The sequence below is a fragment of the Lepisma saccharinum genome, chromosome 9, assembly GCF_977018435.1.
Source record: "Lepisma saccharinum chromosome 9, izLepSacc3.1, whole genome shotgun sequence".
NCBI classification, from domain to species: domain Eukaryota; kingdom Metazoa; phylum Arthropoda; class Insecta; order Zygentoma; family Lepismatidae; genus Lepisma; species Lepisma saccharinum.
Window position 1 is genome coordinate 84,658,268 of NC_139237.1, and position 26,404 is coordinate 84,684,671.

Below are 26,404 nucleotides of genomic sequence, written 5' to 3' on the forward strand. Positions count from 1 at the left end.
TATGAACAATAAAAAGTCTGTGTGATTCCAATGTATCAAAAAATTCGAAATCAATTCAATTAAACGGTACATGTACTTAAAATATTTAATTTAAAGTACGGAGTTTACATTTGCAATTCCACATATTCAGACTCGAAATACATCTTCAAACACAAGTGACGGATGCTACGGGATATACTCATCTACGAACATTTGTTAATTTTACAAGAACTTCGAACTCAAATTTGTCTATTCAATTTTAGGATATCTTATCTTCCAATCTTTCGTTTGTCAGATAGACTATTCTGCAAAACACACTACCAAAGTAAACGGGTTGAAATAATTCTGTTTTATTTTCCCAGCAGCTTTCTTCTCCTTCCTCGATAAAAAAAAAACCTATACTGTGAAAAACTTGCCTCAGAGCCTTTATAAAGATGTATGAATTCCATGGGACTTTGATTAATAAAAGTTGCAATTTCACGTAGAATTTCCGGACACAATAATTCACACAGGATTCACGGAATTCAAGGAATTCCCGGTGGGTACCCACCCTGTCCTACTTACTTATTATTAATAAATACTTTTGAAATACAACCAATAAAAAATGTGTATGTAAACAGCTTGGATCTAAATATTGATTTGATGTACATTAATTACATTAAGCATAACAATATATATTTGGGGTTTATGAAACTCTCACTCTAGTGTGTGTGAGATATTAATATAACTTTCACAATCTTTTCAACCAACGTAGTATTTTGACCAATATTGAGACGTTTGTTTGATTTTGCAATTAGTGCAAAATGTTTACTAAACCAATAGAAGGGTCCCGGACCCTTTAAACCCGCCCCTTATGTACGGCCATGATACTAATAGAGGAAAAGGTCTAAATTAGGGCCCCCTTTTTTTATGTTGTCAATTTCGGAGGGAAAAAAATAATATTTCAAGCACCTGCCTTTAAAATGCATATCTATGAAATATATACTTAAATGTAATAGCATGCTAAAGTATATATATATATATATATATATATATATATATATATATATAAACAAAAAAACGCAATTCCTATAAAATGGTAAAATTATGTATTTCAGAATTGTGGTCTAAATATGGGCTACTAGTGACAATATCACAAAAAGCAATTAAAATTTAAAGAAACAGTCATTTATCGCTAAAACACTATAAAATATTGAATTATGAATAATCTGTTGTTTTGAAAATCACGCGGAATGGAAATAATCGAAATTAAGAAAAACATCCAAATATTTGTTGAAAATGTGATCTCAACATTAGACCTCGTGTCATAGCCCATATTTAGACCATCCCGATACTTTTCTTCTTCAATTTATTTTCGCTCTCTATGGTACATATTTCACAAACAAATCATGGCATTATAAAAGCCCACATTTGTTTCATGTACAGCTAATATCATAACCTATACAAAGCAGATGAGAATTCAGAAAACGCCGAGTTAAAACATACCTGCAAAAATTTTTCGGAGGTCGCAATTCTACAGAGTGTCCGAAAAGTCACGCAACCCGGTGTTTACGACCGTATAACGGAATAGCGAAACGGAATGAGAAGAAACGCTTTCTGCCAAGAGAATGCCCTGTATATTGGGAAAATTTAGAGAGACAAACATATGTAAGAACATGCATGTTTTAATAACAAATAAGCAAAGTGTTGCCAAAGGCAGAAAAAAAATATTTGCAAATCGTGTGTATTGATGCACAGAACTCATTGAGGTAAATTATTGCAACGTTTCACAATACCAACGAACAATTTGGATGGCCATCTAATGAATTTGACAGAAAAAGAACTTTGACGAAGTTTCAAAAACATTGCAGAATGGAATAAATGGGCTGTTCCAAAAATCGATGTTTTCACAATATTACGCAGGACACTGGCAACACTGTTGGTGTCACGTGTCACTAACAGACGTGTTTCACCTCAGGCTATCACACTAAGGCACTTTTAACGACAAAGGAGAAAGTTGGTTATTCTCGAACATATGCAATAAATTACATACATCTTGCAACCCTGAAATGTGGGTACAGAAGAACGTGTATCAATTGTTATGTTTTCTGTACCTTAGGTGGTTGCTGTTTGCCGCGAACGGCATTCCAGATTGTGTCTACTTATGCTGACGTCTTGTGTGTGTTTTTAAAATGCCATATTCTACACAGGAAAGAGTGTTTATTGTTGAAGAATATATCCGAACATCGTCATATTTTTGCGTAAGAGAAGCATTTAGGGATACCCATATTGCAGGGTTGCAAGGTGTATGTAATTTATTGCATATGTTCGAGAATAACCAACTTTCTCCTTTGTCGTTAAAAGTGCCTTAGTGTGATAGCCTGAGGTGAAACACGTCTGTTAGTGACACGTGACACCAACAGTGTTGCCAGTGTCCTGCGTAATATTGTGAAAACATCGATTTTTGGAACAGCCCATTTATTCCCTTCTGCAATGTTTTTGAAACTTCGTCAAAGTTCTTTTTCTAACAAATTCATTAGATGGCCATCCAAATTGTTCGTTGGTATTGTGAAATGTTGCAATAATTTACCTCAATGAGTTCTGTGCATCAATACACACGATTTGCAAATATTTTTTTTCTGCCTTTGGCAACACTTTGCTTATTTGTTATTAAAACATGCATGTTCTTACATATGTGTGTCTCTCTAAATTTTCCCAATATACAGGGCATTCTCTTGGCAGAAAGCGTTTCTTCTCATTCCGTTATACGGTCGTAAACACCGGGTTGCGTGACTTTTCGGACACTCTGTATAACAGCGTCCAAGGCCGAAACTAACCACCACATTCTCTTGCGAATTGGCGCCGCAACCTTTGTCCTTGACAGATAACCAGTTCCAATAGCCTCTGCCAGGCTGCAACACCCAGGAGCGCTGATAACTCCAAAACCCATATTTAAACCTTCGCCCATATTTAGACCTTCTCCTCTAGTACTTAAACCTTTAATAAGAGTCCGCCCTTTTGTTGGATTTAATGCTCATCTCGTAAGACAACGGCCATCTGGAACAATATTCAACGTCAGAAACATTCAATGTTATCACAATCCTAGTCACGCACGACGAGCATTTGTTTGCTGAAATTGTAACTGTCGACCAACGTGACGTGACGTCACACGTTATGTTATACACCTCATTACTGCTGACGGATGACACGATTGCAGTAAATCCAACAGTCAAGAACATCTGCGAGGAACGCACAATCGCAACATTAGGATAGTTTACTTGAAGCCACTAGCTCTCTTCAGCTGTGGAGCTACCATGCAATGGCCGGACGGTTGAAGACTGCGCATGCGTTGTTGTCTGCCTATAACAATCGCGCATTTGTGATGTGCGGGAAATATGAGTACCTAATTGCCACATCGTCTTTGTAATGATACATTCTAGCTTTATTATTGATGTTGGAATAATTTCACGTCCCCTTGCAAGGTTTGTGCCACTACATGTTACTTTATTCCGGCAAGTAGTGCAGTGGGATCCATTAGTATTACTGTGCAAATTGTCCATCACTATTATCATGAATTTTTCTTTTACATCCCGTGTGCTTTTAAGCAATGGATTTTTATGTATGCTGGTGCAGAAGTTGTCAACAGCTTGTTTTGAGTTTTCTTTTAATTCTTGAAGCTCTTATTGCGTCGAATAAAGGGCACGAACATGGAGATGGACAATTTGCACGGTAATTCTCACGGACTCAATTGTACCATAGTCAATTAGACTGGATGGATCTTGAACAATTCAATCGTCTTTATGGAAACGGTTCAACACGAAAAACATGAAATGTCCATTACAGAGAGCATTTGTTAAAGGAAAGTTCAACATGGTACGTTACCTTGCGTAGTTCTGCAAAGTCCATATCTGGCAATGTGAGAAAGACGTTCCAAGCAGTATTTTGCAGGATTTTCACTCGTCGAAAAAGAAGAACGTAATCTCTGGAAAAGTTTGTCACTTACCTGAAATAAAAGTACAAATGCATTAAAAATCTGAATAGCAATAACAACGATGACAATAGAGACAGTAGTGGGAATATCTGTAGATAATACTAACACTATCCAAATAACCATTAAACTATCATACTATTTAAGAAAAGTATATCCATATACTTTTAGCAAAGGAGCAAATGTTAGTCAAAACAATAGCATGACGGAACAAAACATACTCAAATCACACGCTCAAAAAAACAAGTGTGATTGGAAAATTTGCTGACGCTCTCGTCGGAAATTCCGTGGACTGAATGCACTGGAAGATCGCGATTTTTGCTATTTCTGCAAATGGGACAGTTTTAATTGACATTCCCCGTGACTATTGTTCTGTCAAACTACGACATTACGTAATTACGGAAACATTGTCTCTACGCCATTAAGTTCATCGTAAAACGTCGAAACGGAAATTGAGAATGGGAAGGGACGCAATGCGACAGCACGATGAATGCAAAAATAATTTTATACTTGCAAGAGAAGAAATATGACGCTTCAGATATAATATGGAGTAGGAATAAATCAAAATTTCTTTGCTTGCATGACGAGACCATTCATAATTTTCTGAGCGTTTCAACCCTTTTATATTTAATATGGATTTCATCTTATAGCAATACGAAAGCAGTGTTTCCATATGAAGACAAATATCGAGCAGTGACATGTGTACTTTTATTTAGCGTCGCTTTTCTCACGATTTGGGCTACTCGCGACGCTGAGAGTGTGAAATTGATGAAAGGACAATCACAAATAACACCTGGGGATTTTGGTGGCGAGTTCTTAGTCGACCAGTCAGCGGTGAAACATAAGGAGTAATATTTTACTGAACTGCAAAAAGGACATTTTACTAATAGCATCGACAGTGAGGTAAAAAAAATTGAACACTTGCCTTCTGGTGATATGACTGTTTCTTAATTTTAAACTGCAGTATATCAGCCTTATGTTAACATTAATAGTAATGATCATAGTAGCATGAGCATTTTGTTATAAACCCGTACAACAGGTAGAACATGTGGATAAGATCGCAAGAGAACACGATGCTTAAAGGAAACTGAGATAATATCTGGATCAAATAAAACGAAGATCAACATTCTGATTGGTGAATGATGATGGTGAGGAGTTAAAGAAAGAAAATTAAAAGCCGATGGTAGAGAAGGACAAGGCAAATAGGGCTATGGAGATAGGATCTCTCATTCTCGATAACGACACAAGGGAGATGAAGCGATCGTAACCGAGCTTTGTCCGTCCTTGCGTACCGGAATGACCACGTGTCAAATTACAAGGTACGGGTGTAGGAAGCATATTTGCATTTATGTTATTTATCATCGATTTTGGGTAATAGCGATAATGAAGGGACACAGAAAAGAGGCATGCCCACGCCAGGACTCGAACCTAGAACCATCGATGGCGAGGTCGGTAGTCCACCAATCACAGGCTCGACCACCGAGGTGACTGCAGACGGTGGTTAAAGTGCATACGATGTATTCGTAGTATTTGCATTTCTCTGTGTGCGTCCAAACCACAACTTTCCCCAACAGTCGGAATGGTGATAACATCCGTCATAATTTGACAAGTTCATTAGGTGAAATTTGCAAGCAAGCATGAAAAACTGCTGTAAACAAACGGTTATCAGTTAAACTGAAGAAATATCTCGTTTACTGTTACGATGCAAGACTATTGCTTCCAGGTGCAGGTGCATAAACCCTCGTATCTTGACAGTGAAATGTACGAAAAAGACACCTTTTGTATGCAGAGCTTCAACAAGCTGCCTTCTTAAATAAGTAGGCTGAATTTGTAAGCCGATGATAAACGTTGATCGGTCTATTGTATCCTCTGGGTATAATTATGGATCGGTAGAAGTTGGTATTGTTGGTAATGAGTGCTTCCTAGGAAAAAAAATAATTCAGCCAACTTAACAGATCTAGGTGATATTACATTCATTAGTTACTGCGTGTTTAAAGAATAAACAGCAACCATGATGATTTCAGGCAGCCCGTACTTACTACTTCGGTTCATTGGTTCATTTCGTTTACCTTACTTCGTTCTTTAGCCACTTCTGGCTAATCGCAAAGATGAGTGATGATATGATGACATTAATGAAGAGACACTCATGAAGAACGTCCATGCCATGGCATGGATTTCAACCCGGGGCCAATGGCGTGGAATCCGAACCACTGCGAATGAACTCGGTTACCACCACGTCATCTACGAGGCAGTTGAACTCCTGACATTCAAGAAATTAGTAGTCATGTGTTGAACTAAACCCTTCATTCTCAAGAGATTCGGTGTAAAGTGTACTAGCAAGAACTGTGCAGAGCGTTACAAAAATTAATTAAAAAAGGACTAGACAATCGACAATATCGATTTAACATTACGTGAGACACACTGGAAATAATATGGTGCAAATAATAATTCTCAACATATGGAACTACATGCAGCTTAGGGTAAAATATACACTGTCTCAATTACGCATTTATACGCACTATAGAATATGGCCACAGTATTCAAAGCTAGTAAAATGTATTAATCTGATGAAAGCGTACTAATTCTTCCGAAGAAACAAAACTATGCAAAATCCCCCGCCCCCCCCCCCCCCCCCGCCCCCACAATAGAGTCCTGAATGAGACCACTTTCGCTCGAAGGCACTCGTTCGACTCTCCCACGCTCGATCGATTACAATAGAATATGATTTTAATGTGACAATAATCTTAGACATGTACATCTAGAATATTCGTCGTGGTTGTTTCAGCCCACAATCATCTGCGTTATTTTCATGTACCACTATATTGGAAAGATAGAACAAACTGCTTTTTAACGTGGAGATGATGACTATGTTCACAAAGCATATTTGAAGGTCCATTGCCACACACAAATTACGGTTAAACATGAACTACTGGGCTTCGAGCGTGTACCGATCGTTTGCCTGTTCATTCGCTAAGCCATCTAGCACCATCCGTGCTAACTATTAGACGATCGAGCAAAAAAGCCTGGATACAGCACTCTAATACGTGCACTGCTGAACTTCGAGCGTATACCGCTCGTATTCCCTGTTCAAGCGTTATTCACCGGAGCGAAGGAGCTCTCGATTCCGTACGCTACCTAGCGTCGTCCGTGTGAACTATTCGGCGCTCGAGCGAAATGCTCTCGCTGCAGCTCTCCAATCTATTAACAAAACCCAAAATATTTCAATCGGCACAAGAATGTTAACTCGAGTAATATAACATTAAAGCGCATAAACCGCAACAATGTACTTTTGGTGCATTAAATGCAGAGAAACGCCATCATTTCAAAGAAACTAAACTGTATCAACGGATGTCAACGGTTGGGAACCATGTCATACTCTGAAATCGAACCCAGGATAAGAGTGCATTGTGATAAACCCTGTCTTTCATATTGATAAACAAAGCATAGAACGTACAGAAGTAATTACAAAAACAAATAAAAAAAACCTACGAAACAAAAGCAACAAACGTAGATAGTACTTCCCATCTGGATCAGGTTAGGAGCGGATACACCAGTTTCTCACGTCCCTTTGAACAGGATATCTGACGTAGAACCAGTTAAAAACAAACATATACAACTTCGAAAAGCAACGACACATGTTCACCAGAAGTAAATGCTATTTACAGCTTCCGATAACAAGCAGAATGTGAAAAAGTTAAGAAAAACAGACAAAGAGAGGGTATTTGACTGGCCAAGCTCGGGTGTGTCGAACGTTTGAAAATCTCTCCTCCAACTTTCTAGCACAACTAAGGGTTAATTAGCAATTGTCGTTTCATTCTAGTCTCGGTGGCCAATCGCGTTAACTCGATATTCGATCCAGGCAACGAAGTTCTCGGGTTCGAGTCCCGGCCAAGGCATGTTTCGCCTAATCACCACTTATCCTCATTGTCGCGATTGGCCAAAAGTGGCAGAAAAGGGACGTCAAATAACCAAACCAATCATGCGTAAAGTTGAAGAATTCCTTGCGTGCATTTTGAGGAGTGCAAAGGGTGACCTGACCTTAACTGCCAAGCGTCCAACGCTTCTCCACGTAATGGTCTGCAACTTTATGCCAACGAGGCGCTGGCTCATGGACCCACAGCCACATATCCTCTCAGAGGGTTGTTTTCTGTTGCCCATGTGTGTCATCTATTTCGAGGCGTATCGGGGTGGTGGTGACACTTTCTGTAGACACCCAAATGTCAACGTAATTGCCCTGGACTGCATTTTGCAGACTAACAAGGCCCTGGCGAATGGACCCACAATCAGAATAATCCTAGTGGAGCTCGTGTTGTGTTGTCCACATTGGTTACTTCATTCATCCCTTTCGTCGCCTTGTAATCAAGGGGTCCCGGGTTCGATAATCTGTCGAGGCACACAGTGGTTCGGACCCAGTCCCGATTACTCTATCTTTGCAGAAACTGGACTTCAAACAACAATTCAAACAAGCAAAACATTAATCCCCATCGTTGCGAATAGCCAAATGAGACAGAAAAGCGACGTAAAATAAACACCAACAACGTGTATTTTGAACCAACCGCCTGAGCAAAGAGGGTATGCACGAAACGGTAATAAACAATAACAAAAAAAAGTAGTTTTTGTTATTAAGTCTCGAAAGTATTACGAGAAATGAGAGGAAGATAGCTTTCGAATGCAAGCAGAACAACAAACGCGGTTCCTGGGTGAAAATGCAATGTGGAACGTGCGAACGGGAGAAGCTGAAGGTAAAATTTAATTGTGGCAAGGCCGCAGATTGTTTGTACATTAGTTATGGAAAACGCAAGAGAATAATGGACTTTCCTTCATGTACGTCCCGTGTTTCTCCACTTCCCTGATTAACTCGTAACACCCAAGGCCCCTTGCTGCTTTCGCATGCTTCACACTCACCTCAGAACTATGGTAGTGCGTTTCCTTATACAGTATTTAAGCAAAGAGCATTGTCAGTAATTGCTGCATAACATGTATCAGGTTACCGTGCAGATAAGCGATATCACATTTCCAAACTGTAAAACTAACTTCGTGTCTAAATGTAGCAAAACCGTTTCAAATCTATTCTACAGTAGCTATTATATGTGTTTGTTCATTAACCTAGAATATGCAAATAACTGATGGCCCTAAAAATATGGAACAATAAGTAATAAATATTACAATTGCCTTAAATGCTAAGAACTATAACCAATCCACAACACATCATCTATAATTTGGTTAATAGTCAAATTGGGAAATTGTTTAAGTTAATTTATATAGATATTACCGATGTCTATGTGACGCTTTGACGTTATTGGGAAATATACTGTGTATGTCTTGATCTATAAGTAGTTGCGTTCTGTTATCACTCACAAATTGTCATTGTCAGTAATGTAAAAATTATAAATGTAATTGTAAACTTTATAAATGTAATGTACATTATGGAGTATCTTTTTGCAAATGTCACTAATGTCACTGTAACAATTAAACAGTAGATCAAACCGTCACCAGAACAGAAGTGCATTTCATGTAATATAATGCACACTCCATTGTGTATCGACACGCAATATTTCCTTTTGATTATATGTATTTAACAAAATAGTTAAATAAAGTCGAACCGTTGAAATTAATCGGAACTGGTGTTTCCGTATATTCTTGGACACCAGGACAAGAAGCGCATACCCTTGAATGTATGCGGGCTTACTTCGGGGCTTCCCCCTTTATTATTATTATATTTGTTTATTTATTGTTTTCGATGCCAAAATTAAGGCTATGGTTGAAAAGATACATATAACAAAATAACACTCTCACTGATTTCCACCAATACCGATATCGACGCTTAAAAATTGTAACAAAGTTTGTTCAAAATATATTAATATTAATGAGCGTGCATTCCATTCCAACTATAAGTATCAGTTTACCACAGTTTTGCTATTAACATTCAAAAATTTACATCAGAATATTAAAAAAATGCACGTTAAGTAATCACAAAGTCTAGTCTTTTCACATAAAATTGATGCTAAAATGAATTCGAATTGGCGTAACTTCCTGGTTAGGAAGGTGTCGCGCGGCATTTCTGCAGAGCCCGTGAACTTTCAAAAAGCATATATCAGCCGGTATCTGTAAATGAAATCCAATCATTACTGTTACCAGTTGTATCGATTTATACGGTATCGGCTGAATCCCAGTTAAGGCACAAGGCTTTTCTTCTACTGAACCATTTCTGCTTTAGATTTTAAAAATTGATTATAATACATACGAGTAATAGTCTAAGAAATGTTTGCAAACTGAAAACTGGAAAGAGGGAAAAGGAAACGAGAAGAAACCAAAGACTGTAATGTAAGTAAACGGTGGATAAAAATTATGATTTTTAATTTTAAAAAGTCATTTTGGATGTTTTTTTTACTTAAATCGATTATTTTTGTTAAAAATGCTTAAAACTGCTTGAATGGTTTTTGGTACCATGTATATACCGTGCGTCCATTTCGATCTGCAGCCGAGAGATCGGGAGAAGCGTGGCGGGCGGCACTGACGGAGATGCCGACATTTGCGGCCTGAAATGCCCGCTTATTTTTATGGACATATGCAGACATTTATATAAATATTGCAAAACGAGCACTAACCTGTGTTATAAGAGTATGGTTTTAATTTTAGTAGCTTAGTGACTGTGTGTGCCGATGATTTTGACACGCCCACCTCTTGTGAAACACGGCGTAGAGGTTTGTTTGGAGAACGTTCTAACGCTGCACCAATATCATCGAGTTTTGCTTCGGTTAGAATCCGTCGTTTTTGCTTAGGTGTTTTAAAATTTAACGATACAGTTTCTCGTAATTTAAGGACAAGATGTCTAACCGTATCTCTGTGTGGAGTTGAAACGCATGGGAATTTTTGTACAAATTACCTACACACGTCTCGACACGAGTTTGTTTTCACGTAGGTACGTGTCATCCATAAAAAAATCTTTGTTCTAATGTGAATCTTGCGGCTGGCATTCCAATCGTCTCACTGACACGTCACACATACACACTACAATAACACAAACAAGTAACTGCAAGTAACCAAGAATAACACTCTTGCGCTCAGTACGAAATTAACACGCTCTTGGTTTACATTGCTCGCCACTATATTTACAACTCTGTCTTCATCTAGTCGCGAAGGAACAAAAAACTCGAGCTCGGAGATTTCGGATTGCAAGGAAGCTCACGAACACTATTGACTTTTAACGGTTTCTTCTACAGCGTAATCTTGATACAGTGTTGCACATTCAAAACCTCCAAACGATCCCCATCGGCACAAAACTCTTTCAAGGATATAAACTTAAGCAGGACGTTACTGGTCAAAACTATGATTAAAATGTTTTATTATCTGTGGCTCTTAACATCGTTTCTATAGCGTATTTTTTGTGTATATAAGAGCAGAACTTGGATGAATTACAGAAGAACTTTTGCGTGTTATAACACAGGTTAGTGATCGTTTTGCAATATTTATATAAATGTCTGCATATGTCTATAAAAATAAGCGGGCATTTCAGGCCGCAAATGTCGGCATCTCCGTCAGCGCCGCCCGCCACGCTTCTCCCGATCTCTCGGCTGCAGATCGAAATGAACGCACGGTACAAGTAGATATATGTTTTTTATAGAAACGCTTTATCTAGTAAACTGTAAAATATTTGAACAGTTTGATTAAAGCAAATAAAAAATATATGTAAACTACATTTTTCTGTTGCTGATACTGTAACTACTATGGAAATGTTTGTAGAGTTTGTTAATGAAACTAATAAAAAATTTAGTTTCTTCCAGTGAAACTAAAACATTCTGGATGTACTCTATATTTGTAACTTAAAATATTAAATATTTTTATAGTCTTTGTACCCGAATTTTGGAGATTTTTTAATGATAGTTTAAAAAATACCAGCTGCTATGTTTATTTACATTTTAATGATATTGACACCATTTATCGTTTAACATGATCAGTATTTTGTATATTTTTCTACACAAAATATTTGCTATTTTTGCCCATAAAATTATTGAATTTTAAATCAAGAGAAATCCTGTCTTTACATTTCCGTTCGAATGAGCTTCGCACCTTTATTTTCTTATCTTAGAACCTAATAATCACCATTAAATGATTACGAGAGTAATGCACTTTCACCAAAAATGTTTCATATATCTACAAAATTATTATGTACATTTTTCAATAAATTATTTATTTAGGGTGATTTAAATGTTATTTTTCTTTTCAAAAAAATCACCTGATTTATATCAATCCCTCCCGTAAGTAATGTCAAAAAAATATGCGTGAAATATAAACGCACACATACTTAATTTGGTTTTGATTTATTTAATGCGTGCAACTTTCATGTACTATTAGAGCAACTACGACGGAAATATAGAACAGAAGCGTCCACACCATCAGCTTTTCGTGTGGATTCATCTATCGTCATTATATATGCATATAGTTCCCACGCTGTTCGTAGGAACAATGTCAGGTATATATTTCGACCACCACTGCGATATTGAACCTTGTTAGCTGATCAAGTTTTTCGTAAAACGAAGAAAATTTTTATTATCTAGCTGAGTTTCTTACTCAAAGGACAGCAACATCACCTTGCCGATTCCCAATTACAAAAGAATGCGAAAATATAGCTCGGATCAAGATAACCGTGACAGATCTGGCACATTTCGGTTTTACGTGCGTCATTTCTAGGTAAGTGAAGGTTCAGAAGTAATTAAAGGGCAATTTTATATTGCACGAACTGTCTGTTGTTTCCTTTCACGTGTTCCATGTTCTGAAATCTCAATTACATTCTGAAAAATTTGAAGGACACACACACAATCTCTAAACATAACACCTTGTAATACTATATGTATTTACATGGGAGGATTGCTGTTTTATACATATCCCTTACTGGGAATTGTTCAATTTTACATACATTCATTATTTACTCTTATGTTCCAATTTTTTAGGCAAGTGATATATGGCTTATTGTGCTTCTCCCTTGCGATGTATTGGTAATTTGCTAATACTTGGAATTAGGATGTGGTTTGGTTGTCACAGCAATCATTTCATTTTTTTACGTGGTTTTTCTTCCGATTTTGGCTAATAATGAGGATGAGATTTCATTGAGCACTTTTGACACCGAAAGTGCCCCTGAGGAGCAATTATGCATGTACATTACAAATTACAATGTGTTAACTAATTGGATTGATTGATTTGCTTTATTTTACTTCGCTCTTTGTGCTAGTTTTGGCTAATTTGCGAAGATGGGGATGAGCGATGATATGATGAAATTGATGAATGGACACTCACAAATATCCATGCCCAGGCCGGGATTCGAATCCGGGACCGCTGGCGTCGTAGCGCGATGTGCTAACCACTCCGCCACGGGGGCCGGCTACAATGTGCTCACATCGCACATCAATTGGAAACTATGTATTTTATATTGGGTACCATGCCTTAATTGATAGATATACTACTCATAGTAGTATAAAAATTGTACAATATATTGTAAAATCACACAAAACAAAATAGTGGAATAGTATTGTAAAATTGCAATAGTATATAATGTACACAATTCAATTATTTAATTCCTGAAATTCTTCAACTGAATATAATGTGTATTCCAATTATAAACCTTACTTTTAAGGACCTTGGTTCTCTCATATTTTTTTGTAATTATTGTAATTTTTTTAAGAAATTGTATACTGCCTTAACTTCACTTCATTCTAACTTCGTGGGGGGGGGTGGATAAAAAATCCCAGCGGGAGATCTCCGTCCTCACCCTGTTGATTCCCACACAAGAAAAACGGCTGGCAACACTGCCAAGGAAAAGTAAAAACAGTGCTCATCGTTCATTGACATTGCAAACACAGAGAATCCTAATGTGACACATTAATCGTTAACGACGCATCTCGAATGGAATAAGAATCACGTTCACTTTTAATCGGGTTCGAGTACCGCTGGAAGACGAGCAATCGAGGTGAGTGGAGATAGCTGAGGTATGTGCCAGTTTCCTTTCCTCCCCTATTTCGCATGTGCGTGCGATTCTGCGTGAGTAGTGCGTGGGAAAATGTGCAGGTGAGAAATTTCGTCACACTGACTCCCTCTCATTTTTATTTATTGCATGCAATTTGTTTCGTTACTGGTTGATGCTATGCCGGCGTCTACCCCAACGTTCCCCATTTATCATCATCGCCGCGACTTCATGGAAACATGGTTCCCACTCTTCAAATTTCCTTGCTTTTCCAAGTTTTTCAGATGGCTTAAGGATGCTTAAGCCTATGTACCCTATGCAAATTAATAAAGAACATTCAACATTGATGGCAATGTAATGAGAAAAATTAAACACATGAGCAGGGAACGGATTTATATGTAAATACATATTTATGTATGAAGCTGAAATCGGTTATATCCTGTATTATCTTTGCGCATCATGGCATGTACATTCGAAAAATTCCGTTTTTATTTTCCATATGTGTACATATATTAGGTTTTTAATTCATATTTTAGTAATTTTTCCATATTATTTTCATATTTCAAAACATTTCTCAACACATATTCCATATTCACGGAATAACTACATGTCCCCGCGTGACCGAAAGAGTTGGCTGAATTTATTTCAAATAATTAACAAATTTTAAATGTACTCTCATTAGCTCTTACGATATGTAACGTCAGTTTAGTCAATATAAACCAATCCTAAGAGACGACAGAAAGAAATTCACGTTCGAACACTTGCAAAAAAAAAATTGTATTCATTTGTTTGGAAACAGAAAATGAAAACTCATTTTGTGTTGTTTTACAATTAATGTCAATGCAAGCGTACTGTATTTTATGTATCTCGTGTACTTTCTTATATTACTAAAAAGGTACATTTTTACAATTTTAAGTCCATATTTAACTCCATATTTTGGTGAAAAAACTAAATAAATTCATTCACTGCACATGAATAAGTCAGTAAGTAGGTAACAAACGTTTATTAAAAAATACCACTTAAGATACTGACTTGAAAACCGTTTTAATTTTTGAACGTAATCCCCCCCGCTTTATCAGTCCCCCAAAACCTGCGCATAAAAGTCTCGGGGCTGCTGTCCCAGTTACAGTCGCACCTCACGTTTAACAGCTTCATCCTTCAATACGAGGGTTGGTCGGAAAGTTCTAAGAATCTGTCATAGATGGCGTTGCAATCGGAACAAAAGCATGTGCATTAGAAGGCCACATCTGTTCTGAACATGCAGGGAAATTTTCATCGTCATCTATCAAGATGACTCCTCTCGCGTCCAAAAAAACTGACGCCATCACCTTGCCTGCCGACGCAACCGCCTTCGCCTTCTTTGGGAACGGGGAATCTGCATGCTTCCACTGCTTGGACTGCTCTTTTGTCTCAGGCGTGTATTGATGAACCCAAGTTTCGTCCATAGTGACGTAACGACGCAGAAACTCTTGAGGATTCCTCTGGAAGAGCGCCAAACATTAGGTGGAAGCCACTGCGCGAACGCGATTTTGCTCCGGTGTGAGAAGGTGCGGCACCCATCTGGCCGAAAGCTTCCTCATGCCCAACTGTTCAGTGAGAATGTGGTGTACTCGGTCCACTGAGATGCCCACTTCATGAGCTATCTCCAGCACTTTCAATCTTCGGTCAGCCAGCACCATATCATGAACTTTATCGATTGTTTCTGGTATGATGAAGTTTGGCGGACGTCCACTGCGGGGGTCATCTTCAACGCTGTTCCGTTCAAGCTTGAACAGAGTCGTCCACTTGCTAACAGTGGCAAATGTTGGGGCAGAGTCTCAAAACTCTGTGTCCAATTCGGCTTTGATGGCTGTAGCATTTAATCCCTTCTTCACCAGAAACTTGATGACCACACGAACTACCTTTTGTTCCATGTTGTCACTTGTACTTTTGCTCCTTCACGTGCCTATGGAAACCAGACTATTAGAAAAGTGCCGATGAAATTTTCCCTGCATGTTCAGAACAGATGTGGCCTAATGCACATGCTTTTGTTCCGAACGCAACGCCATCTCTGACCGATTCTTAGAACTTTCCGAACAACCCTCGTATGTGGATAACCCGTAAAAAGGATCAAGTATACGACTGTCCGGATAATGCACACATCCCATATCCTGAAAATTTAGGATAATCCGAATATCCTGAAAACCAGAACAATTCGGATATCCGATATCCCGACAGTTGAAATCCGGGTAGAAAATTAACAGATATCCGGGTAAAATTTTACCCGGATATGGCCACCCCTAGCAGGGACAATCACAAAGAACACCTATGTCGGAATTCGAACCCGGGCTCTTTTACAGGGAGCTAGAAAAGTGACGTAAAAGAACTAGAAATAACAGAGGCTCCATATATCTTAACAATGTCCACAGAATCTGAACTAGGAATACTGAGCTGAGCCATGAAGCACGCCTGCTTATGCAATTGCCGACACGGCGTTACCAATCGCAAATGCACAGTATTAACCCGTACCTTCGTATCAAATTACCATCATGAAAGAAGCAAGGCATCATCAGCAGCCTACCCTGTCATTACGACCTTGAAACGGTGGGCCAGACCGCACGCTCTCCACATGTGCTAATTCGAGCACCTGGGGCTACCGGACGCATTGCAAAACGCCGGTCGCTGCTCAGATCTAGGTCTCAACAATGAAGACCAATGGCCGCCGGCTCTTTTAGCATGGAGTACGCGTCCTCTGTAGCCCTTAACTTCACTTTTACGCAGCGTTGCCAACCTCCCGATAAGAAAAGCGCTGTTTCAGGGTGCCTACCAAAATACCTAACAAATCCAAAATTATTGACCTTTCATGGCTTTTTCATCATCTTTAATAAGAGAATTAAACTTGTACCTTTTACGGGGCTCATCTTGCGGGCAATCCTTGTGGGTTTCTGATGGCCCCTTCATCTTCATCCATCTAATCTTACCACCATCCATCCTTCATGATTAACCAAAGGGGGCAGAAGTATTAAAAGAAATCAAATTATTGCGATGGCAAAAATTCTTGCCCACAAGTATGATTCCTTAACCTACTTGATGATTTGTTAATATTTGACTTTCTATGAACTCTGAAATTATGATAAATACTGCAAAATTGTGCTAGGATCTATTATTGTTATTAATTTATAATAATTATTCATATTATTTTTCATTTTTAATTAATAACGGTAGTTATAAGGTCAATTTACTTCTGGATATTTGAGCTTGCGGTAATTTACATAATAATGGGAATTTTTCCAACAAAATAAATTTGAATGATTCAACTAAGAAACGGGTAGAACAATATACTTCAAGAAAGTTTGAGAAAAGACTACGAAAAGAGTCCGATTATGACCCAAAAGTTTCTATCGATTTCCTGATGAAGAAAATATTTAAGGACGATCGACTGGGGTGGTTGTTGTAAAGAACTTGTACCTGAGTCGGCAAAACCTTTTGTTTGAAACATGTCCGCTGGTGATGTAGAAATATTTAACCAAAATATCTTCATTTCAACTTCTCTTCCCCATGGACGTGCATTATCCTAGCTTTTATATTACAGGGTGCTAGGTGCCAACGAAGTTCAAACTGTGCTAAGTTTCAGTACCATAATATTGGGGTTAGTATAACTGCTTTTACACTTCTCTTTCTTGGGGGATCCATGGGTTGAACCTGTTCCATCGAGAGTGGAAAACGCCTTTCTCTCTCGGTGACCCAGAATCGCCGTCAGTTCATCTGCAGACCGGCTAAGGAAGCATACAACCGACTTAAATGCAGGATACCAAAGTGCACTTTTAGGTAAGTGGTGGAAACAGCTATTTTGGTGCGAAAAGTGTTGATTTCTTGTGCTCACTGGTCCGCTGCTGCCCTCTATTGCTCACTGAATGACTAATTTTATGAAACCAGACGTTGCGGCTGGCCCACGCCCATACACAGCCAGAACATATATTATTGTATATCGGTGTCATCTCAAAAAAAGTTGTCGAAGCTTGTTCTGGATTCACTTTGTACTCGGACAGGCTAGGCAGAACTAGGCCTACAATCAGTGGCATATCCAGAATTTTCATGACGGAAGTCCGTTGACATCATCTCGCTTGGATGGCCCCTTCACTATGCTGAGCTCAACGCCCACTAAGATGCTGAGAAACGCGGCAACCGGACGCAACCGACCGTGTCCTGCGTCTCAGTGGGCGATAACCTGCAAACTTCTGGCACGGAAATTCCGCGCTTCGGTTCCGCACGGTTCCCTGTAGTGGGCGTTACACCACTTCATTTCAATAGAAGCAGACAACAGAAGTCCTGTTACCGCGTATGGCCGCGTCCCAGTGGGCGATGTGCTTTAGAAACTTCGGCACGAAGAAAGTCATACTCGTGTTGCATTTAGTCCTAAGTTCTTGCACGTAGCACTGTGTCATCAGAATACATTGGGCACGCTCAAAGGGCAGTTTCCTGGGCCTCACCGATGGCGCAGTGGTAACGTTATTCCCTTGTAATCTAGGATTCAAGTGTTCGATTCCAGGTGGAGTAACACAGTGGTACGTACACCATTTTAGACTGTAGGTCTAGTTCCGATTAGCCTAACAGCAGGGGCGTAACTAGACTAAGGCCCCGGCGATCTAAAGGGGCCCCGAAATGCCGGAAGACATTAATGGATTCTCGTGATTTACGTCTTTGTTAGACTGGCCCACTACACTACACTACTATATTGACGTGCGAGACCCAAAGCTTGTGGTTTCGTATGGTTTCACGTCTGCAGTAATTATGCCACTATGCTAAGCAAAGAATGCCATCACGGTAAAATTATGGAGGTTTTAACACAACTAAATGAGAATTGCAACGCATCCCGGAAAATCGTAAGTACAAAAAGAATTCAACAGCTTGCACCTCACAATTGTTAATCATAATTGAACTGTAGAAGGTAACCGGGAAAGAGCCCTGTATTTTTGTAACAGTTCAGAATGTCCATAATTTCTTTGGTAAAAGTATTCTGCGATGGCAAGAGTTAAAATCTTGAACAAGAAATAAGCAGAACCCAAATCTCAAAACACTTAACCCAACGTGACGTGTATGCTCATAAAGAGAGGCTCTTTGATGTTTTGAAAGATTTTTTTTTCTAATATTTACAGTAACTGGGGGTGGCCCACTTATGTTGTTTGTCCCGGGGCCCCCATGAGTTTCGTTACACCCCTGTCAAACAGAACTCATGTATTCAAAGGGTCCCGGATTCGATTCCAGTGGTTTGCATCCCGCTTTAGACTGATTGAGACTTGAAACTAAACTTTCAAACTTCGTAGTGTTTTCCGTACCCACATATGAATGAGAACAACGACACCGGCCGGAAATATATCTTCCTGGTAATATGTATCTGCTGTGGAAGCTATGAATTTCCTTTGATGAAAGCAGACTGACCGAAGGTTCACTGTGGGTGAATTGTGCAGGAGAGGAAAGCGGAAATGGCGGTGACAACGGAAATATATCAATAAGCACGTGATTAATTTCGACTTTCTATCACAAATCCCTCCCTTGTCAAGCACAGAACATGTTTTCTTGTCGCAAATCTGCATATATGTTTGTTGTGAGCAGTGGCGGCGATTAGGGACGGGTTGGGGGCAGCTGCCCCAATTTTTTGTCACTTTTGTCCCACACTATGACCTAAGCCTTGCCTACCACGAGAAAGTAAGCTGTGCCTGCCCCCCGAGGTTTGGCACCCAATCGCCGCCTCTGGGTATCAGTGTCATATGAACCGGATGCCCAAGCAGGTTGCGTCCCAGAATGCTACAGTTCTGACACAGAATTCAGAATGTGTGAACAGACACACATATATCGACTGCAATATCGCATAAGAGTTCATAGTGCCTACCCGAGGGCGTAGTGATGACGTGTCGCCTTGCAATCAAGGAATCCCGGGTTCGATACCCGGTGCAGGCACTTAATGGTTCGCATCCCACTATAAACTGCATGTCCAGTCCCGACTAGCCCTTCTGTGTATGAAGTGGATTTAAACTGAAACAAAGAAACGCAATACAATGTGTGTCGATTTTGTATCAAACTAATTATATTCAATTACGTAATTGATTTATAAATTATTTGGAGGTAAATCGATAGAAACGAGTATAAATAAGTGACAGAGCACGTTATGTGGTTGCCCTTCGGCCTTGCTACAAAAGATCTGGGTTGCAATTCCGGCCTGGGAATGGAAGGATGTAGTGCGGGGCACATCCAGTGCTACCAAACGGTAAAACTAATTGCTAAAAGCTCTAAACCTGGCCCTTCTAACCTAACCACATGTACATTACTTGACGTACGCGGAATTGTAGGTTAGGAGAGAAGTGATGCTCTTCGTTCCTTCACAATTACCCAGAAGTAGCTGTCGGTTGACGGTCAAGGTCATTCCACACCATCATAGCGAAGCATACATTTCCATCCTCATGACAATACCGTTACATAAGAAAACGTTTGCTAGAACAACCGCAATTCAGGCTGACATTACTAAGAATCAAATACATTATCACCTTATGTTCTGTAACTGCATACGTGTTCTGGCCTTGAGTAAATCATGTTAATGTCACACTGACACCTTCTTATGCCTCCAGAACAGCATATGATATACGAATCTATTCCGAATGCCAGAAGCTTCAAGCTATGCATCCAGACTGTAGAAGCAACTGCTGTCGCAATCTGTTTCTGTTTCGACGATTGCTCTATTCCTTAACTTAGATGCAGAATTTACAGAAAAAAATACGGCAAGCGATGATAAATTTAGCAATAACTTTCTTTCCAGCTGTGTGTTTAGAAAGAATTGGGTCGTAGTGATCCGGACCAAACACACATTTCCTTCCTTTCTGCTCTGGAAGGCGAACTCTCTAAAACATCTGCATATGGCATTCTGCATGCCCTCCGATTGTGACATCTAAGTGATTATCATAGAAAATGATTCGCAAGTACAGTGTAACCAAGGGACTCTGTCTGGAATTCAAATATCGGACATATTATTAGATTCAGAACCAGAATTCGACATTTGGATATCAGATCCAGAATTTAGAATTCGGATACCGGACCCAGAATTTGGAATTACGATATCGAACCTAGGATTCGGATATGGGACACAGGATTTGGAATTCAGTCTGACAAATTTACAATTCATGATGGGTTAGAACAAGGAGATGCATTAACTCCATTCCTCTTTAATTTTGCCTTAGAATATGCTGTTAGGAAGGTAAAAGAAACTAAAGAAGGACTAAAATTAAATGGTATGACTCAATTGTTAGCATATGGAGATGATGTAGACTCATTAGGGGATGATAGGGATGGCCAGATCCGGATCCTAGCGGATCCGAAATCCGGATCCGGTTGGTTCCGGATCCTAAGGATCCGGATCCTAAAATTTTTCGGATCCGGATCCATGGATCCGGAATTTTCAGATCCGGATCCGGAATTTTCAGATCCGGATCCAGTACTTTCGGATCCGGATCCAGAACTTTCGGATCCGGATCCAGAACTTTCGGGTCCGGATCCAAAACTTTCGGATCCGGATCCGTTTTGCCATCCCACATGCGCTTCTTTGGAAAGTAACAATGTGCTTATAACATATTGTTACCTGCTAATATACATATATATATAATATACATACACACACATATATATATAGCGTGTGTGCGCGCGTGCGCGATTTGTAATTAATTAATACACTTACAAGGGAGGTCTAAGTCTCCCCCTCCGATTTCCATGAAACTTGCAGGGCCCAAATGAAGAAATACGTGTTTTTTTGTTTCGGCAAAAAAATTGTTCTAGAGAGCAACCACCTCTCAAATGTCAAGATGAGGACAAATTGAAGTGGGGATCTGACCCCTGTGTTCCCCTCCGATTTCCATGAAACGTGGCAGGTGTATAGTAGGGATAGGATCCGAAATCATTTCTATCTTGTTATATGTGTTAAAGGTTTCATCCTGGAATGGAATTTCTCACATTTATGTGTGTTTTCAATCCCCCCCTCAAATGTCAAGATGAGGAGAAATTGAAGTGGGGATCTGACCCCGAAACCACGTAAATATGGCATAGGAAGAAACAGGGGGCATACGGACTCTCCATACACCTGTCAAATTTCATGAGAATCGGAGGGGGACACAGGGGTCAGATCATCATCACGTCACATTGTCCTCAACGTGACATTTGAGGCGGGTTTTGACCCCTAAAACAGTTTTTTTAGCCGAAACAAAATAAAACACGTATTTCTTCCTTTGGGCCCCTCTATACACCTGCCAAGTTTCATGAAAATCGGAGGGGGACACAGGGGTCAGATCCTTACTTCAATTTGTCCTCATCCTGACAGTTTTTAGCTGAAACAAAAAAAACACGACATTCTTCCTTTGGGCCCCTCTATACACCTGCCACGTTTCATGGAAATCGGAGGGGAACACAGGGGTCAGATCCCCACTTCAATTTGTCCTCATCTTGACAATTGAGTGGGTTTCGCCCTGTAAAACTGTTTTTTAGCTGAAACAAAAAAAAACACGTATTTCTTCCATTGGGCCCCACTATACACCTGCCAAGTTTCATGGAAATCGGAGGGGGACACATAAGTCAAATGCCCACTTAAATTTGTCCTCATATTGACATTTGAGGGGGGGGGTTGCCCCCTAAAACAGTTTTTTAGCCGAAACAAAAAAAACACGAATTTCTTCATTTGGGCCCGTTTATACACACACTTGCCAAGTATCATGGAAATCGGAGGGGGACACGGGTCCGATCCTCACTTCAATTTGTCCTCATCTTGACATTTAAGGGGGGTTTTGCCCTCTAAACCCGTCTTTTAGCTGAAACAAAAAAACACGTATTTCTTCCATTGAGCCCCACTATACACCTGCGAAGTTTTATGGAAATCGGAGGGACACAGGGGTCAGATCCTCACTTCAATTTGTCCTCATCTTGACATTTGAGGGGGTTTTGCCCCCTAAAACTGTTTTTTAGCTGAAACAAAAAAAAAAAACACGTATTTCTTCCATTGGGCCCCACTATACACCTGCCAAGTATCATGGAAATCGGAGGGGGACACAGGGGTCAGATCCTCACTTCAATTTGTCTTCATCTTGACATTTGAGGGGGTTTTGCCCCTAAAACAGTTTTTTAGCTGAAACAAAAAAACACGTAATTCTGCCTTTGGGCCCCACTATACACCTGCCAAGTTTCATGGAAATCGGAGGGGGATACTTAGATAACCTGCCTTGTAATTATTTAACACTGCATATATTATAATGTTTTATTTTAATTTGTAGAACTGTAACTGTAGAACAATTGTATAATTTTTGTATAACATTTCTATCTTGTTATATGTGTTAAAGGTTTCATCCTGGAATGGAATGTCTCACATTTATGTGTGTTTTCATTTCCAATGCATTCGAATGAATACATATTCGTTTCAATGCCATTTACAAAATCACCTCTGACATGTGTGCACGAGTGTGTTAGCCGATGCGTAGCAAAGTATTTTAGGAACAACACTTGAAAAAAATTCTTGTAGGACTAACGAAAAATTTCTTTGTAATCGAAGATCATAATACCTTTTAAGTTGTGGTAATATTATAATGGGATTGAGATACGAATCTTTCGGATCCGGAACTTTCGGATCCGGATCCAGATCCGAAACTTTCAGACCCGGATCCGGATCCGGAATTTTCGGATCCGGATCCAGATCCGTAACTTTTGGATCCGGATCCGCGGATCCGGAACTCTCGGATCCGGAACTTTCGGATCCGGATCCAGATCCGGAACTTGCGGATCCGGATCCGGATCCGTTTGGCCATTCCTAATAAACACAATTAAGAATAATGCTAAAATATTTTTCAAAACTGCTAAAGAGATAGGTTTGGAAGTTAACAAAGAGAAAATTAAATATATGCTTACAGGCCGAAACCAAGTGTTAGGTAATAATCAAAATCTAATTATTGGTAACAACTCGTTTGAACCAGTCTCCAAATTCAAATACTTAGGAGTAATATTAACAAATGAAAATTATATTAAAGAGGAAATAAAAAGTAGGCTTAATTCAGGAAATGCATGTTACTTCTCTCTTCATAAACTTTTGTCTTCTCGTTTAATATCTAAGAAACTAAAAGTTAAAATATACAAAACAGTAATTTTGCCTGTAGTATTATATGGGTGTGAAACTTGGTCCTTTACATTGAAAGAGGAACATAAATTGAGAGTATTTGAAAGTAAGATCCTTAGGAAATTATTTGGACCTAAAAGGGATGAGGAGACAGGTGAGTGGAGAAGGTTACATAATTTAGAACTACATAATTTGTATTCATGTCCACATATTATTAGAATAATTAAATCAAGAAGACTTAGGTGGGCAGGCCATGTGGTACGAATGGGAGAGGAAAGAAGAGTTAACAGGATTCTTGTTGGGAAACCTGATGGTAAGAGACCTGTAGGAAGGCCAAGAAGAAGATGGAGGGACAACGTTGCGATGGTTCTTAAAGAAATCGGTAGGGATGGAAAAGAGTATGTAGATCTTGCTCAAGATAGGGACAGATGGAAGGCCTGTGTTGCTGCAGCCATGAACCTTCGGGTTTAAGAAGGCTAGAGGGTTAGAGAGAGTTAGTTAGATATCGTACCCAGGATTCGGAATTGGGGTATCGGACCTAGGATTCGGATATAGGACCTAGAATTAGGATACTGTACTTTGGATTTGGATATCGGGCTCACAGTTTCAAATTGGATGCAAGATTCCGGGTTGACTCTGGTTTTTATATCTTTCTTATTCAACGTCGATTTGCTGCAACGTTTCGCCAATGGAGATAATTAGGAACAACAAAGCTCAATTGTTACTATTGATAGAGTGAAAGTCTGGGGGAAATAAGTGTAGTCACTGTTGCTTTCGCAGGCTATTGTCTGTAAAATAGAGGTGAAATGTCAATGTTATTTACACTACTCTTATCTGGAAGCGAAATTTAAGTAATATCACGCAGCAATTTTTTATTTTCATGGCAAAAATAAATGTATTTTGTCCTTGTAGTGTACTAGTTAGATTCAAAAGATAAATGAAAGAAAACAATGGAAAAGCAATGCCATTTCGTGAACTCGAGCCGAAAACACTCTTGGAGGTGAAATTGTGAGTCGACGTCTCAACGCACATAGCAACCGAGGCGGTTGTGTATCTAGATGCCAAAAAAATTAAACGCCAATAGCAAATGGTGTTGTAGTCTTACCCCCATCATATGTAAAAAAAATAATCCAACTTCTTTTGCCGCTACGACAGGTCTTTAAACAACCTGCCGATTTCACTTCCGCACAATATGTCCTATCTTACTGAAATTGAAAACGGAATGTTTTTGCTCCGGAAAAACAAGACTAACTTCCTCGATACGATTGTTAAATTGCGCTGTTTTGGTCCGATAAGGACGTTGTTCAAGTGTATATACCTACTACAGGTTGTATTTTTTGTTCCCCAAAAATACGCGTTATTCATTACATGTTTCCTGCAGCAGCCGAAATGGGGCAGGTTTTTAAAGGATTATATAATTGTATTATTAGAGGTGTGTCCGTGTCAAAGTATTAATTAATTAATTAATATTAGTGTGAATATGAAGATTTCAAGTAACGAACTTACTTTCATAGTTACAGACTAGGTAAGATATAACTTATAGAACGTGTTGCATGGATGAACTAAAAGTCAGTCACTTAGAACAACGTTACAAAACTTTAAAAGCGTTTTTTTTAAAAAAAAAAAAAAATACATAAGAATTCCAAGTAAACTATTAATATTTGAAAAAGTCACGCCATGGGCATTACTTGTGGTTAAGAAATGTATGTATGAGTAGTATTATCTTTTTTGCTGTTGAAACGTAGAACTGTAGGAGATATTGCTAATTTCGTTACTTGTTAGCTTCTAAATGAAACCGAGTTTTAGTTACTAATTTCAAATAGTAACTAGTCATAAAAGGACGGAGTTACAGTTATTAATCTATATCTTGGGGTGTAAGGGGTGACCTTCCACGTAGTACACCCAAATGTCAACCTCACTTCCACGTCAGTACACCCTGGACTGCAGACTAACGAGGCTCTGGCGACTGGCCCCATGGCCAGTATAATTTTGTTTGTGTTGTCCTGTTCTTTTGTCCTTATGTGTGCTGAGTGCCCCTTTACAGCCTCAGCTTTTAACAGAAGTCAGAACATTTTAAATTTTTTAGTTATGCAACGTTAGAGTTGTTATTTGTAATGATAAGGGGCTGGCCCCCATATTATATGACGGGAGCAAAATGGCCTAAGTGCTGACGCTCCCAAAATTTTAAATTCAAAATCAAATCAAAATCTATATCTTTTCGAGTTAACAAATATTTATACGTAAAGAAAATATAAATTTTAAACATTCCGCCATCAGTTAGATACATAAAGGTTAGTAGTTCAACATATTTTAATTTTTAATTCACGTTCAATCATTTACATCATAATGATTATTATATTGGAACAATCGAATCTTTTTGGGTAAT

General features: G+C 39.1%; 1 protein-coding gene and 1 pseudogene across 2 annotated transcripts in view; one reads left to right on the plus strand and one right to left on the minus strand.

The window, feature by feature from the left end:
- LOC145992796 (glucose dehydrogenase [FAD, quinone]-like) overlaps positions 1-4,218 on the minus strand; it is an 82,628-nt gene extending 78,410 nt beyond the window's left edge. Inside the window, exons 1-2 of the mRNA XM_083129187.1 lie at positions 4,168-4,218; positions 3,841-3,961 (exon numbers count right to left, since the gene is read on the minus strand). Coding sequence (XP_082985313.1) covers positions 3,841-3,864 — 24 coding nt within the window. The 5' untranslated portion in view covers positions 3,865-3,961; positions 4,168-4,218. The remainder of the gene's footprint in view (positions 1-3,840; positions 3,962-4,167) is intronic.
- A 13,435-nt stretch (positions 4,219-17,653) lies between these two features.
- Positions 17,654-26,404, plus strand: part of LOC145992798 (glucose dehydrogenase [FAD, quinone] pseudogene) — a 30,038-nt pseudogene continuing 21,287 nt past the window's right edge. Inside the window, exon 1 of the transcript XR_014442215.1 lies at positions 17,654-17,711. The product of XR_014442215.1 is annotated as a glucose dehydrogenase [FAD, quinone] pseudogene (transcript). The remainder of the gene's footprint in view (positions 17,712-26,404) is intronic.